Below are 14261 nucleotides of genomic sequence, written 5' to 3' on the forward strand. Positions count from 1 at the left end.
TAGAAATTAAACTGTCCTTTTATATACTAAGTATGTGTGAAGAACCATCTTATTCTCTCACATATGGGCCAATATGTAATTCATGAGCAGATCTTGGTTCTATCTTCAGAATGTAGTCTGCATCTGACTTTTTCCTACACTGGCAGTGCTCTCATTTCCATGACATCCACTTGCCTCCAGGGTTACACTAGGCTGCTTCTGGCAATGTGATTGCCCTCAATGAGTTCGCAGTTAATTTGTTGTAAAAATAAATTTAAAATAATATGTTAGTGTAAAAACAAATTAACCGAAACAGAAGAAGTTAGAGTTCCTATTATTTCTCAATGTTGTATAGTTGGGATCTGTTGTGCTTAGCACTTAGAGAATGCACTGATTGTTTATAAATGAATGGGGCATGAAAAAATTATGTTCCAGGAGGATATATCAATTGACTGCTATGTGAGACAGTCTGTAGGTGTTGGGGCTATTTAAATGAAGAAGAATACGTCTTTTGTGCTGAGTTCTTCCAGTGGTGAGGAGACTGATAAAACAGACATGTCCATGTAAGTGCTGTAGCAGAAACTCAGATGTTGCCATGGGGACATAGAGAAGGGCCACCTAGTATTCTAAAATCTCAGATTTTCTGTTGTCAGCATATCCATATGGGTGAGCATGGTCAAAACTTTAAATGTCCTCTGGTCATATCAGATCTGTTTTTTAAAAAATAACCATGAAAAATGTAGTTATAATTTAACCAACATTAGTTGTGTTATTTATTCATTTTCTGCTTTACAAGTGCAGTGTGATCATTTTCTAGATTAGTCTTTAGGTTTCCTATAATTCCTAATTGATAACTTTTTTCAGTTATTCCTCAGTTTCTGCCCTGGTTGGCATTTCCTATTGTATCTTAACTTTTTGCAGCTGAGTTAACTCCATTGTCATAAGTCTTTGGAGAGTCAGATAAATGGCTTCCAGACAGATCCAGTTTTTTTCAGGGTAGTTTTATAATTTGCCGTGTAGTGCTAGTGTCCTGGATTTAAGGCTTAGTTATAACAGTTCTGTTGAGTTTCATAACTTTATAGGTGATATGTGCAGTTCTATAGTTTCAACAAGTCATGCTTCCAATAACTTTAAATATGTTGTGTTATTTTTAATTTCAACCTTTAGTATTGTTTGACAACTGTCTACTAGTACCCTGTTTCTCTCTCAAGCCCTGCTGATGTTTTAGAGATGGCTTTCGAGCTAAATTATTAGCATGCTTGCTTATTCAAGTTAGATTTCAGTAAAGGAAAAACACAAACTTTAAAAATTTATTTACTTATTTATGTGTATGTGCTTTAATTAATGCTTCTATTAAGATGTATAAAGAACTGTTTTCATTTCATGTGACGATTGTATTGGAAGTAAAGTGACATTTCTAGAACCCTTGAGACATTCATTGTAGGATTCTTGCATGCTTTACCAAAGAGATGGTATATTGAACTTGCTCTAGTTTTATTGAGGTTGTTCTGTTTCCATTAAAATTGTGGCTTTTTTGGGAACATGAATGTTCTGATTTATAAATAGTGTGCAGAGACACATATATTGAATATAATTTGAGGTACATTTCTTTGAATCAAACTTGATCAAGCCAAAAACTGAATGTGTGTATGATGAGATTATATTTTGTTTTTCTCTATAGATCCAACATTAGCAATATATACCTTTCTTGTCCTAATGAAAAAGGTTTTTAAAACCTTTGCTATTTGACTGTGGAGTCATTTGTTACTTAATATGTGACTATTATGCTTTTTAGATGAAATCTGTCAGTTGCACATTTCCAGTGAAGATGGATAATCTCTAAAAATTTAGGCTTTTGTGTATGTTCAGTGGTTAGTTTTTGGGAGGGGACTGAGTTCTTTTTGGATTGGTTAGTAAGTTATATATTTTCTTTTGTAATGACAAAGTTCATAATTTTTAATTATTCTTCCTATTTCAGCATAACATTATTGCCTATATAACCTGCTGGTAACTTTCACTTTTAACATTGGCATTCTCAACTTTAATTTTAAGCAGTGTTTCTAGCATTTTAATAACACTAGTGAGGGAATTTGAGGTTATGGGTCATAGACTTATCAGAAAATATCTATAGTATTGCTTAAATATGACCATGTTAATCTACATACCCTCTAATCAGATAGGTGATTTAGATTAATGTCAGCCTGTTTCCTACCCTCTACTCAGAGTTAGCTATGTTTATGTCATTGGTAGACTATTTCTGAAACACAAATGTAGAAGAAAGAATTTATTGGCTGCTACAACTAGTATTTAATTTTTTAATTTTTATTTCTGCATACAAGAACTAGGGTGTAGGCAGTGGTGTGGGAGTGGGATGATTAATCAGAGACAGTAAGGAGCAGAACAGGATCATCTACTGATATGCACTGCTGAGAGGAGCAGCAGATGAGAAAGGAGAGGTCAGCTGTGCCATGTGGATTAGCTCCCTGGCTGGGGATCGATCTCTGGCTGCAATGTCTGGCTGTAGCTTGATAGCTTGATAGCTTGAGACTTTATCCCCTGTACAACAGTTTTGTGTGTGTGGGGTGGGGTGGGGTGGGGGGGCTCAATTAGTATTCAAATAAGCCAACGAAATGGGACAGAACAAAGGTGATGGAAGATTCTGGAGAGATTTATTGACTCTCGTTGCTTGTTTGTCTTATTCATACTCTTTCTCATAACCCTCAAAATGTCTTGCCATTGTAGGCTTCCCATAATAATTTGTTGAATGAGTGAATGCATTGAAATTATAATTGCTTAAATACACAGGGAAAGAATTTACTGAGTTCTTAGATTTAGGATCAGGTTCCTCGTGCAGAGAATAATCAGTTTTATGCAGTGTCTGAAACCTTGTCTAATTGAAAGAACCTGTATTTTTACCTCAACTGTTAGAAGGTTCAGGAAAGGTGGTGGATTCATTTGTTTACATTATTCTTGAATGTGGTAAACTAATGGGGAGATTATTATTTTGTAAAGTATTTTGATCCTTGAAATATGAGATGGTCATATATGTATATGTATATGTATATGTATATGTGTGTGTGTATATATATATATATATATATATATATATATACACAGGATATAGATGAACATTTGTCAAATGTTATGTCAAAGAAGGGTTTGCTGAAGAACAGTTTATTGGACCTGCTGATGAGTCTTGTGATTTTAGAGTTCACAGATTGGATTTAACATGCACAGAAGATAATGAAATTTTCTGTCTTTGCTGAAGAGGTTGAGTTTATAGTACCTTTTCTGATAATACCAACATTCTTAAGAATATCAAAATATGGAAATAGCTTTGTTTATTAGTAAAAGTCAAGTCACTGACAGTATAGACAAGCGATGGTGAATGAAAGATGACTATGAGGAGATGAGAAAAGAAAGAACAATTAGAATATTACTGTGAATCGCCTGAACTTAGAATATAAATAAACCCCTCTATACATCAGTAGCCCCTGATAGAGCATTTTCCTTGTTAATGTCACACCAGCAAGACCTCAGCAGTCTGGAGGCCTAGGTATATATAAGAAGGAATCGTCTAGCATACCAAATTAGGTTCTGAATGTGTAGATTGGCATGATTGATGAAATAATCTTTCTAGTCAATTTAAAGGTGACTGTAAACTTGTTTTGGGTTCTCCTGCAGTTAGTAGTTTATTGAAGAAAACAGGTGCAAAAGCAAATAATTATAACTTGATCCCTATAATTTTTTTTTTTTTTGGATACAAATGACATGTATGCTGGACATCAGAAAATGAAGGAAACTGGATCTTAAAGGATATATTTTGAAGGAAAAAAGTAGCATACATAGTGGTTCTAAGAAGGTAAATATTCTCAACTAGGAACCTGACAATAAAGTTGATTTCTATTAAGTAATCTATTAAATTACCAAATATTGTTCAGAGCAAGGGCATTAATTTTTCTGAATGGTTTCTAGATGAGGAGAAAGATTTGGTAACATGTCAGTATATCTAAAAGGATGTATCAACTAGATACATAGAGTTTGTGTAGAAACTGAATGTGGGGCAAAGGAAAGTTGGAGCTAGGTACTTTGTCTCCATCCAATCATTGTGCAGCACTTTGTCTCCGTCCGATCATTGTGCAGGAAAATGAAGTACTCTTATTGTTATGGTTTGTAAATCCCAGATGTATACGTGGACATGCCAGGCAGTTATGAGCATGATGCTATTTCAACATTGTTTTACAAAATAAACTCCGCTTGCTCCAATTTCCTGTTCATTAAGCAACATTTTGATTATAATTTGTCTTCCTTATAAACTGATCTTCAGGGATAGAGTGTTCTGGTTAAGCTGACACAAGCTTTCTGAGCCTAATGGCAGTTATGGTTCTCATCGTAAACTAAGGTAGTTAGCTGAGTGACTTCTAGCTTGTATATTAGTCTTTTATGAACTTAATCTTACCCTAATGCTGAAGGATTACTCCACTCAAAGTACCAAAGAGAAAAGAGAATCTACTTCCTAACTTTACAAAATTATGATGCAGACCAGGATAGTAGCCTGAGTGAATTCATGGGCAGAAATCTGTCTCATGGGTGCCTGCTCCATTATAAAATAATGCAATTCTGGCAGAGTTGTACATATCAGATATATACGGGGATGTACATAAGCATATTTGAGAAATGCAAATAGTTAAAATATGAGAAGGAGGAAGATGAGAATGGTGAAAAAGGCAGAAAACTGCTCACAAAAGAACTATCCTTTGAGCAAAATGTTTCATTTGTTCTTCAAATAAATTTTGTTGGAAGGAAATTATGTGTGACTGTCATGCTGAAATACTGTTCTTCCCTTTATGAAATTCATTGAGGAAATTTCATTAATATTTTAAATTCAAGCAAGATATGTTAACCTGCTTGTGTTGTATTTACTAGATGGAGCTCATTAGCCTACTAGCTAACGACTAGCCAGCTATGAGGATATTTTTTGTCCACCATTGATGTTTAAAATTCTGGTGATTTCACGATTTTCTTCTAAGCCTTATTCAATGCATTTTGAATTTTTCTAGTAGTGTAATTATGTGATCATAATGACTGAGAATTGTTTGGCCTAGAGGGATCTTCCAAAATCTTGTACTCTCTTAAACGGTTGCTTTAAAATTCCATTTCATCAAGTATATTTGCTTACTTGAAAAAGTACCCACATCTTGCTTTTTATCAAATTTGAATGTATATATACATTGATAAACTATGACTGCATTTGGAAACTTACACTTTTTAAAAACTGTTGTTAGATATTAGATGTTAGATATGTTAGATATTAGATAAAATTAAAGGCGTTAAGACTAATTTTTTTCCAGAAGTGAAAGAATTAAGACTATATTGCCAATTTGCGCTTTCTGGTATTTTACTAATTTTTATTGAAAGTTTAAAATAGTTGGTGGCATAGCTTTTATGTATTAATGGCATTGTTATTAACATGGTGAAGGGTTTATTCAACTTCTTCTTTATGGCAGGGCAGGGTTTACAGAATTTCTATAATTCCTATGTGTCTGCACACCAGTTCTCTCAATGTCCTACTTCTAAATTCTCTATTCTGTATAACTTGACCCAGCTAATGAGTAGACCAAATATCTTAGTATAGAAGACTTCTTTTTTATATATATACTTCTTTGAGATGGCTATGCAGATATTATAGGTGTCCTTAACTCTACTTAACAACTAACATATTTTTACTTTTTATCATTGTCTTAGGAAAAACATATAAGCAATGAGGAAGAGCACTTAAGGAGGATGGAAGAGGCCAGATTGCAGCTCAAAGATCAACTTCTTTGCCTGGAGACAGAACAGGAATCCATTCTTGGTGTGATAGGAAAGGAAATTGATGCAGCTTGTAAAATCTTCTCCAGGGATTCAATGGAGAGATTTAAAGTAATTATAAGTTCTCATTGTGCCTTTCAGTTAGTTTCACAATATATAATTATAAGATCTTAATGCATATTACATGGTAACCGCACTTTTATTCCAGAAAGTTTTATGAAACAAAATAGCATCTTGTTTTTTTTAGAATGAACCACATATTATATTTTGCTACATAGACACTGAGAGAAAATGTGCTATTATTCCACTAAATTGCTTTTGTCACACTCTGTAAAAGAAAATAGTTCACAAGAATGGCAACAGTTCTGATTATAAGTAAAATCCTTGTAGTCAAGAGGCTTTTGAATTTTTCATTATCAAGGACCATTTTAGGTTGTTGTTGGTGTAAGATATTGGCTGACATCTGTTGAGTACAATTCAGTACTGTAGTAAGGAAGGTGTTGGTATTGAGTCTTAATAACATTGTACTTCACAGATAATGCTTATTTAACAAGTTGAAGGTTTGTGACAACCCTGCATTGAACAATATTGGCACCTTTTTGCCACCAGTTTGTGCTCACTTTTTGTGTTCATGTAACATTTTGATAATTTTTGCAATATTTCAAATTTTTCATTATTTTATGGTGATCTGTAATTGGTGATAGGTGATTGGTGATCTTTAGTGTTACTATTCTGCTTTGACTGTGCCTAGATAAGATGGAACATTTAATACATGTGTGGTTCTGACTAATCCACTGACTAGTCATCCCTGTTCCTTTCTCTTTCTCTCAACCTCACTATTCTCTTAGACACAATATTGAAATTACTTCTATTAATAACTTTGCAGTGGCCTGGAAGTGTTCAAGTGAAAGGAAGACACACATTTCTTGCTTTCAATAAAAGGCTAGAAATGATTAGTGGGGAAGGTATGTCAAAAACCCTTAATAGACAAAAAGCTTGAATTCATGTACTTAACAATTAGCCAAGATATGCATACAAAGGACAAATTCTTGATCGAAATTAAAAGTACTATGCCAATTACCACATGAGAAAGAAAGTGTACTTGCTGATAAGGAGAAAGTTGAGTGATCCAGGGAGAAGATGAATCATCTACAGCACCCCCTTACCCAAAGCCTTAATCCAGAACAATGCCCTGACTTGCTCCAATTCTATGATAGTTGAGAGAGCTGAGGAAGCTACAGAAGAAAAAAATTTAAATTTAGCAGAGGATTTTTCATCAAATTAAGGAAAGAAGGTATCTCCATAATAGAATGTACAAGGTAAAGCAACACCTTCTGACAGAGAAACTGCTGACTCAGAAGATCTATCCAAGATCACTGACAAGAATGTCTACTTTGAAAACAGATTTTCACTGTAGATGAAATAACCTTAATTGGAAAATGATGCCATCTAGACTTGTAGCTAGAAAGGAATCTAGTGAATGGCTTTCAAAGCTAGGATACTATTATTTTCTTAGGGGGCTAGTGCAATTGGTCACTTTAGTTGAAGCCAGTATTGATTTCCAATTAAGAAAATTCTGGGCACTTAACAATTATATTTATTCTTCCTGGCCTCTATGAATGGAAGAACAAAGTCTAGATGACAGCACATCTATTTGTAATATGGCTTATTAAATACTTTAAATACACTGTTGAGACCTACTGTTCAAAGAAAAGATTCTAAATGTTCTTTGACAATGCACCTCACTACTAAGAGCTCTGATGGAGATGTACATGTAGATGAATGAATGTTTTGGTGCCTGCTAACACAGCACCCACTTTGTGACCCTTGCATCAAGGAGTCATTTTGACTTCCAACTCCAGCTGTTTAATGCATACATTTTTATAAGGCTGTACCTGCCATATATAATGATTTCTGTAATGGATCCGAACAAATATTGAAAACCTCTTGGAAGGATTCATTCTAATTGTCACAGAAAACATTCATGGTGCATAGAAGGACATCAAAATACTAACCTTAATAATTCGGGATAAGTAGATTCTGTCATTGATTACTTTCAGGGGTTCAACATTTGCGTGGGAGACAGAACTACATATCGCTAGTTTACTGTTAGAACCAGGCCTTCAAATCTTGGGAGTCTAACTTCATAGCTTAAGCAAGTTGCCACTATTCAGTTTACCTTCCCTATTTTAGACAAATTTTATGTAATTTAATTTTTCTATCTTTAAAATAGAAATTACTGTTCAATTTTATAGTCCTGATTATATGATAAGTAAAAACAGAAGTGATAATGCATATCCTTAATATCTTGAAGGTTACTACCCTTATCAAATCTAGGTTCTAGTTTTGTTATACTACTTTGATATGGTATAGCCAGGACTCATTAGAGTGATCCATCATTTACCCTTGTATTTCATTTGATGAAATGACAGCAGTCAAATTATAGTATTATGCTTAAGTGCTTTTTTTTTTTTTTTAAAGTTTTCTGGTTCATTTTGTCATTCATCTGTTTCCTCCTAGAAAATTATCTTTCTCATACTACCTTCCATTCTTAACTTTTGCTTTTGTCTCTTGTCTCTTTCTTTATTGGGATTTTATGAAAATAAAACTGTAATTGATCTCTTGCACTTGAAGCTAAGGTATAGTATTTGACTTTAATGGAAATATTTCACCTGGTAGAATTTGGTAGAGTTCATGGAATTTCTACAACATGTTATTTTAAAAAATGTTTGGATATCAATCTCAGAAAGATGTGAGCCAAATGTGAGAATTATTTAGTTTTAAAAGAAAAATATTCTTTTAGGCTGCGATAACATAAGCATTATGAGCTTGGTTTATTGTTTTCCTGTCTACTGCTTTTTCAATTTTAAACTTGTTTACTTATATTAAAGAATGTATGACCTCAAAAATCCTAACTTCCTCTAAAAGAAGTGCATTTTGGCATGCAGTACTTATTTTACAAATATTCATGTATTTGTATCAGGGTGACTTTTTTCAATCAAGTAGAAAGATATGGAAATGAATACCCTTGGATCATACTAAGATATATATAAACCTTTTAATGGGCAATTGTAGGTTAAGTTGTAGGGTATGCTGGGTATTCTGTCTGAGGAACAATTTATCTTCCCAACATATTCTGAATAGCCCCCTATTCTTAGTATTTTTAGGAATAGACTGATTATGTTAATGGATCTTTACTCTCTTTCTCTAGAGGAAAATTAATTCAATCTAAGTGATGAGTGGAAAGTAACTCTAAGGGAATGAAAGTTCTGCTAGGTTAATTTTTCAAGTATTTTTTTTTCCTTTTGCATTTTATCCATTAATAACTTCTGTTGTCTTGTTCCTATAAATTTGGAAAAAAAAATAAATAAAAAGAATACCAAAGACCAGAATATTTGCTCTAACCACGAAGAACACACTAAGGCGTTTGTTGAAATAAAATTCTTTGCTTTAGAGTTCAGACATCTGTGGGATGGTGATGGTCTGTGTGAAATGTTTTCAAAGAGAATCACTTTGGTTATTTTTTGTCATTTCTTGATTTTTGAAATATTGCTGATTAAATTTTCTACAGTTATATGTAGAGAGTGACCGTTAAAGAGTGGAATGAATAATAGGTATGTAACAAATGAGCCTGAGAAGAGGCCTTGCAAGTATTGATATTATTTCTTATCTTCTCATTTTTTAATGACAAGTGGCTTTTATTTTAAAAGATTTATTTCATGTATGCATACAAGAGCTGTGGTGCAGGCCAGAGGTGTGGGGTGAGAGGTATTACCAGAGACAGTGGGGAGCAGAACAGGTGGATTGTCTGAAATCCACTCCTGCAGGGAGCAGTGGGAGAGATAGGAGATGTCTACTGTGCCATGTGGGTCAGCTCCCTGGCTGGGGTTTGAACTTAGGCCAACCAGGCCATCATGGCTTGCTGTAGCTTGATAGTGCAGAAACTTTAACCTATGTGTCACCAGGGAGGACTGAGGGATAGGTTCTTTTAAACAGAAAATTCATGAATGAAATCCCGTAAAAATATCAGAGGTAGAATAAGTTTCAAAGAAAATAGAAATTGAGAAAAAAATTTTGTTTACAATTATAAAATCACGGACAACATTTTGTACAGCTTTGCTTCAATAACAAGGCAGAACCAGATGGCAAGGGATTTTGTAAATGAGTTGGTGTGAAGCAAATCAGAGAAGCTAGTAGAGAGAACCTATTTATTGTGGGATTTTGTTGCCATCATGAAATATAAAGCTACTTTATAATGTTTACATGAAGGCCTGTTGATTAGTTTCTGCCAGTTCTACACCGCCATTAATGAGACAAAATGGTCTTCGTTGTATAAAATTAAGGAAAAATAAATGAGAAAAAGGATTAAGTTCCCATATAATTACATCAAACCCACTGTGAAATACATTATGTGGAACAAGACTGAGGAAAAGAAACAAACAAAAATGAAGTAAAATAGCTAAATTGAGACTGTTTGCTGTGCAGAACTCCAAGAAATCTGTCTCCAGAGATTCTAGCAGTGATAGCAAATGAGAATTGATTTTTCCATGTTTGTATCTGATCTAAATTTTACTGTCACTATACACATTCACACATACACATAGTCATACAATCACATAACATAAATATGACATAAATAATGATTTGGAATGAGTATTTGATATGAAATTCTTTTGAACCTGTAAGTTTAGAGGCTAAAATTTTGGATGTAATGGTGTAGATTTCTGTTATACAAGTTTATTTTAGAGGAAAATGTTTTAATATACTGTTCATTCTTTTTTGTAGGTTTTTTCATCAGGTCCTGATATTAATTATGACCCACATCGTTGGTTAGCAGAAAGCAAGGTAATAGACCTAAATCCTAAGATTGCAATTTTTTGACTTTCAAGACATCCTTTTTGGGTTACCCATCTAGTTTTGCCATAGAACTGCACATATGGATGTGTAATATTTTCCTGCGGTGTAAGATATCATTGTAGCGTATTTGAGAACCCTATTGATTCTTCATTTTAACATTTAAATATTAGCTTTTAAAAATACAGGCATGGAATGGGAGAATAAAGGAAGTTAAGACTGTTGAAACATTAAAACTAGATTTGCCAAACCAATTGTGCTTTTTTGTTGTGGTGCCATTATCTTGGAAGTGTACACTGGTCAGACAGCTATAACTAACCTCCATATTACACAGTATACTTGTGTATGTTTCCTGAGTGCCTGCCAAATCTTTTGTGGCTCAGACAGATCTCTCCACCTTTCGAGTAGTTTTGTTTCTAATTTTACAAAATGGGTGAAGTAAACTTGACATTTTGAAGATAACTTTCCTTCTTTTTAGATTTTTTTTTTAATTTGGCATTGTGATTTAAATTTAATGAAAAGAAAGAAAAAATAGAACAATTGGCTAATTTAACAATAAGATTCTTGTTCTCGCTGGGACAGTTATCTTCATACATGACACCAGCTTGGAAAATTATTAATTAAAATAAAGAAATAATAACCATATAAGATTTAGGTATATGTGTATTGAAGTATCAATACGTAAACATTGTTCATTTCAGGTTTTTAGTTTTAAGGTATTAAAATGGATAGCCTTCCATCCCATTTAAATTCTGTAAGGAAACTACACTATAAACCTGACCAATTGTGGTCCAATTTTGAGTCTTACTGCAAGAAAGTACCTTTAAGATTGTAAACTGCTCTTATTTAAAAATAGGAGAAAAGTAAGGTTTGGAAGGCTTGTAAGGCTTCCCAGGTCCATGTTAAGAATGAGAAAATGGATTAAATTTCATATCAGATTCATAGTTATGTCCTTACCCTCTATATATTTCCATCTTAAATATTTGTTTATTCAGCCATGAGTTGTTGATTGTGTACTTTTTTGGTGTCAGACAATGGGAATGTAGGTTTTAGCATATCCTGGAAGGCTAGTAGCAAAAATGAAGATGTAAACAAATTTTAAAAGTCCTTAAGCTGCTTTATAGGTAGAGAATTATATTGATATTGTCAGTGGAATACAGAAGAAAGAACCAACCATGATGTTTGTTCTCCTATCCAGGACAGTATGAGCTGCCAGCATGTCATAGAAGTCTTCTGTAAAAATGTGATATTCAAATTTAGCCATATAAAATATATACATGAGTTCCTCATTTGGCTAATCATAGCTATGACAATGGCCGGAAAATCAAGACTGAGTAAACACAGATACTATGCTCTGTGATAGGGACAGATGGGAATACTGGGAAGATTAAGTTCACCTTTGAAAGCCTCTATGCATTAGAAAAGCAACTGAAAACATTTTTAATAATAAACTCAGAGTACTGTCATTGAACATTAAATTTTACCCTATCTTGTAAGATTTTTCTCTCCTACTTAAAGTCCAGTGATCCTATGTATTCCTAATGTTGACAGAACAAAATGCAAGTATGTATTTATGCCACATGTGTAGAAAATTAAAACATACATAGTAAATTATTTTGGTGTGCATTTATAAAGTAATTTTTTTTCTTTTTCCTATTCCATGATTCCCACAATAGGAGCTATGTACTTGGAATTTTCTTTCAAGTTAAAATCTTTACCATTTCTGAATTGAAGGTTTTTACTACTGCTGTTCAGTTAAATTATGAGAGCCAGAGATGACTCTTCATCATAGTTCTTTAATTTGGGAACTGGTGACTAGTGTTCCCTTATCATTTAATAGGATTGAACTTCTGATCAGATGAGTTTTAATATTGCATGAGACAACTGTTTCTTTACAGTGTAAAAGGGTTGTGATAAGCAATGTCATGCTGACCCACTGACTGAGGAGGAATTGAATCTATTTACTAGAAAGATGGCTTAGGTTATTGATGGCCTACAGTATTGTAATTCCCATGAGCCATGGCAGACAGCTCTATAAGTATTGAAGATAAGATCTGAAATCAGAGGACAAAAACTTTATGGAAAGTAGAATTGCTATTCAGCTAGTTTATGTTGACATCTTGTAGTATTAGAAGGACCTCTGAGGGCTTTTTGTAATTGTTTTAATAAATCTGCCAAATGAATTTCTTCTGCTGGTGTTAATCCTAGACGAACCTGAGGATCGGTTTAGGGATTGTGTCACTTTAGCTTTGTTGGCAGTGGGACATAACATAAACATGAAGTTCAACTAAGAGTTGAACCAACCTTTCAGATATAATAGCCAGTGAATGGTACAGATAATACATTTGGGGGAGGAAAGGTTGCTGAAGGAATGTAAGGGAAGGAGTTCCAATAGATTTGGGACTTGCTTTTTGCCATAAATCTGGGCAAGGCATGTGCAGGCCAACTTTTATTTAGATTGGAAAGAATTTACTGAGTAAGTATTATGTCTTAGATGCTATATTATGTGCTGTGAACATAAAAATGAAATATGACACGATCCTTCCTCTTGAGGAACATGCTTCCTCTAGAAAAGCTATCACAAGGTAGAAAGTTTAGTATTACATGAAGGAGCTGTGATAAGGTGCAGAGGGCACTGTGGAAGCTGGTGCCCAGTGGTAGGTGGGTACAGAGAAAAGTGCTTCTGTGCAGAATAAATCATTGTAGGGCATGGAGGGAAATGGTATGATAGGTGGGAAGAAATTCCAAGCGATTTGGCAATAATACTTCCTGCAGTGTGAGAGTGTGAGAAAGCAAATGGCAGAGATTAGGCTGTGGACAGAGGTGAAGTTTAGATCCACAAGGAGAGCTTTGTCATTTGTTTTAAAAGCTTGGGTCCAGTTCTATATTTAATGGGGGAACTATAGAGGAGTTTTGTACAGAAGATTGATATGCTCATATTTTCACATTAGAAGCATCACTCTAAGGTGGGCAGACCACAGAAAGGCAGGGAAACCATTGAAGGAGTCACTGGTTTGGTAGGGTGAATGTCTCCATTAAAAACATAGTAAAGTGCTTGGCTAGATACTCAATATATGTCTTAAACAGGCCTCTTAGATTAGGTCTGCTCCATTTTCCTTCTCAGGGCACTTCATCAACTTATTTATCATTGAGGAATAAATATCAAGTAGATTAGATTTTAGGAAGTATATGAATTACCAAAATTTGCTTTTATTTGAACAGAACTATATACAAGATTATATAGGTAAGAAATATACTTACAGTTTTATTTGGGGACTTTTTGGAATCATCCTAAACAGTCAGTTTTCATAGTTTAAAGTGTTCCATGCATTGCCTACTATTTGCTTTTGTCTGCTGGTTTTGGAATGTCAGCACAGGCATGGCTTTAGAGAACATGCAGTTTGACTTGCTCATTTTGTAGACGACAGAGATACAGAGCTTTGCATTTTACCTAAGGACATACAGCTAATTATTTACTTGGGAAGATTTAGAATCAGAATTTCTGACTCTGCCATTGATTCTTTTCATTGTTTCTGCACAACGTAAACCTTCTATTAGTGACTGTTGCCTTTTGGTGCTGTAGATTTTTAAAAACAGTTACTGTGTGAAGTATTGGA

General features: G+C 34.0%; 1 protein-coding gene across 1 annotated transcript in view; it reads left to right on the forward strand.

Annotated features, from left to right (window-relative positions):
• Nucleotides 1-14261, forward strand: part of CEP128 (centrosomal protein 128kDa) — a 173644-nt gene that overhangs the window by 124622 nt on the left and 34761 nt on the right. The window contains exons 16-17 of the mRNA XM_012724388.1: nucleotides 5725-5901; nucleotides 10576-10635. Of these exons, the coding sequence (XP_012579842.1) occupies nucleotides 5725-5901; nucleotides 10576-10635 (237 nt within the window). The remainder of the gene's footprint in view (nucleotides 1-5724; nucleotides 5902-10575; nucleotides 10636-14261) is intronic.

Source organism: Condylura cristata, unplaced genomic scaffold (assembly GCF_000260355.1).
Source record: "Condylura cristata isolate star-nosed mole 26May11 unplaced genomic scaffold, ConCri1.0 scaffold00013, whole genome shotgun sequence".
Taxonomy (NCBI): Eukaryota; Metazoa; Chordata; class Mammalia; order Eulipotyphla; family Talpidae; genus Condylura; species Condylura cristata.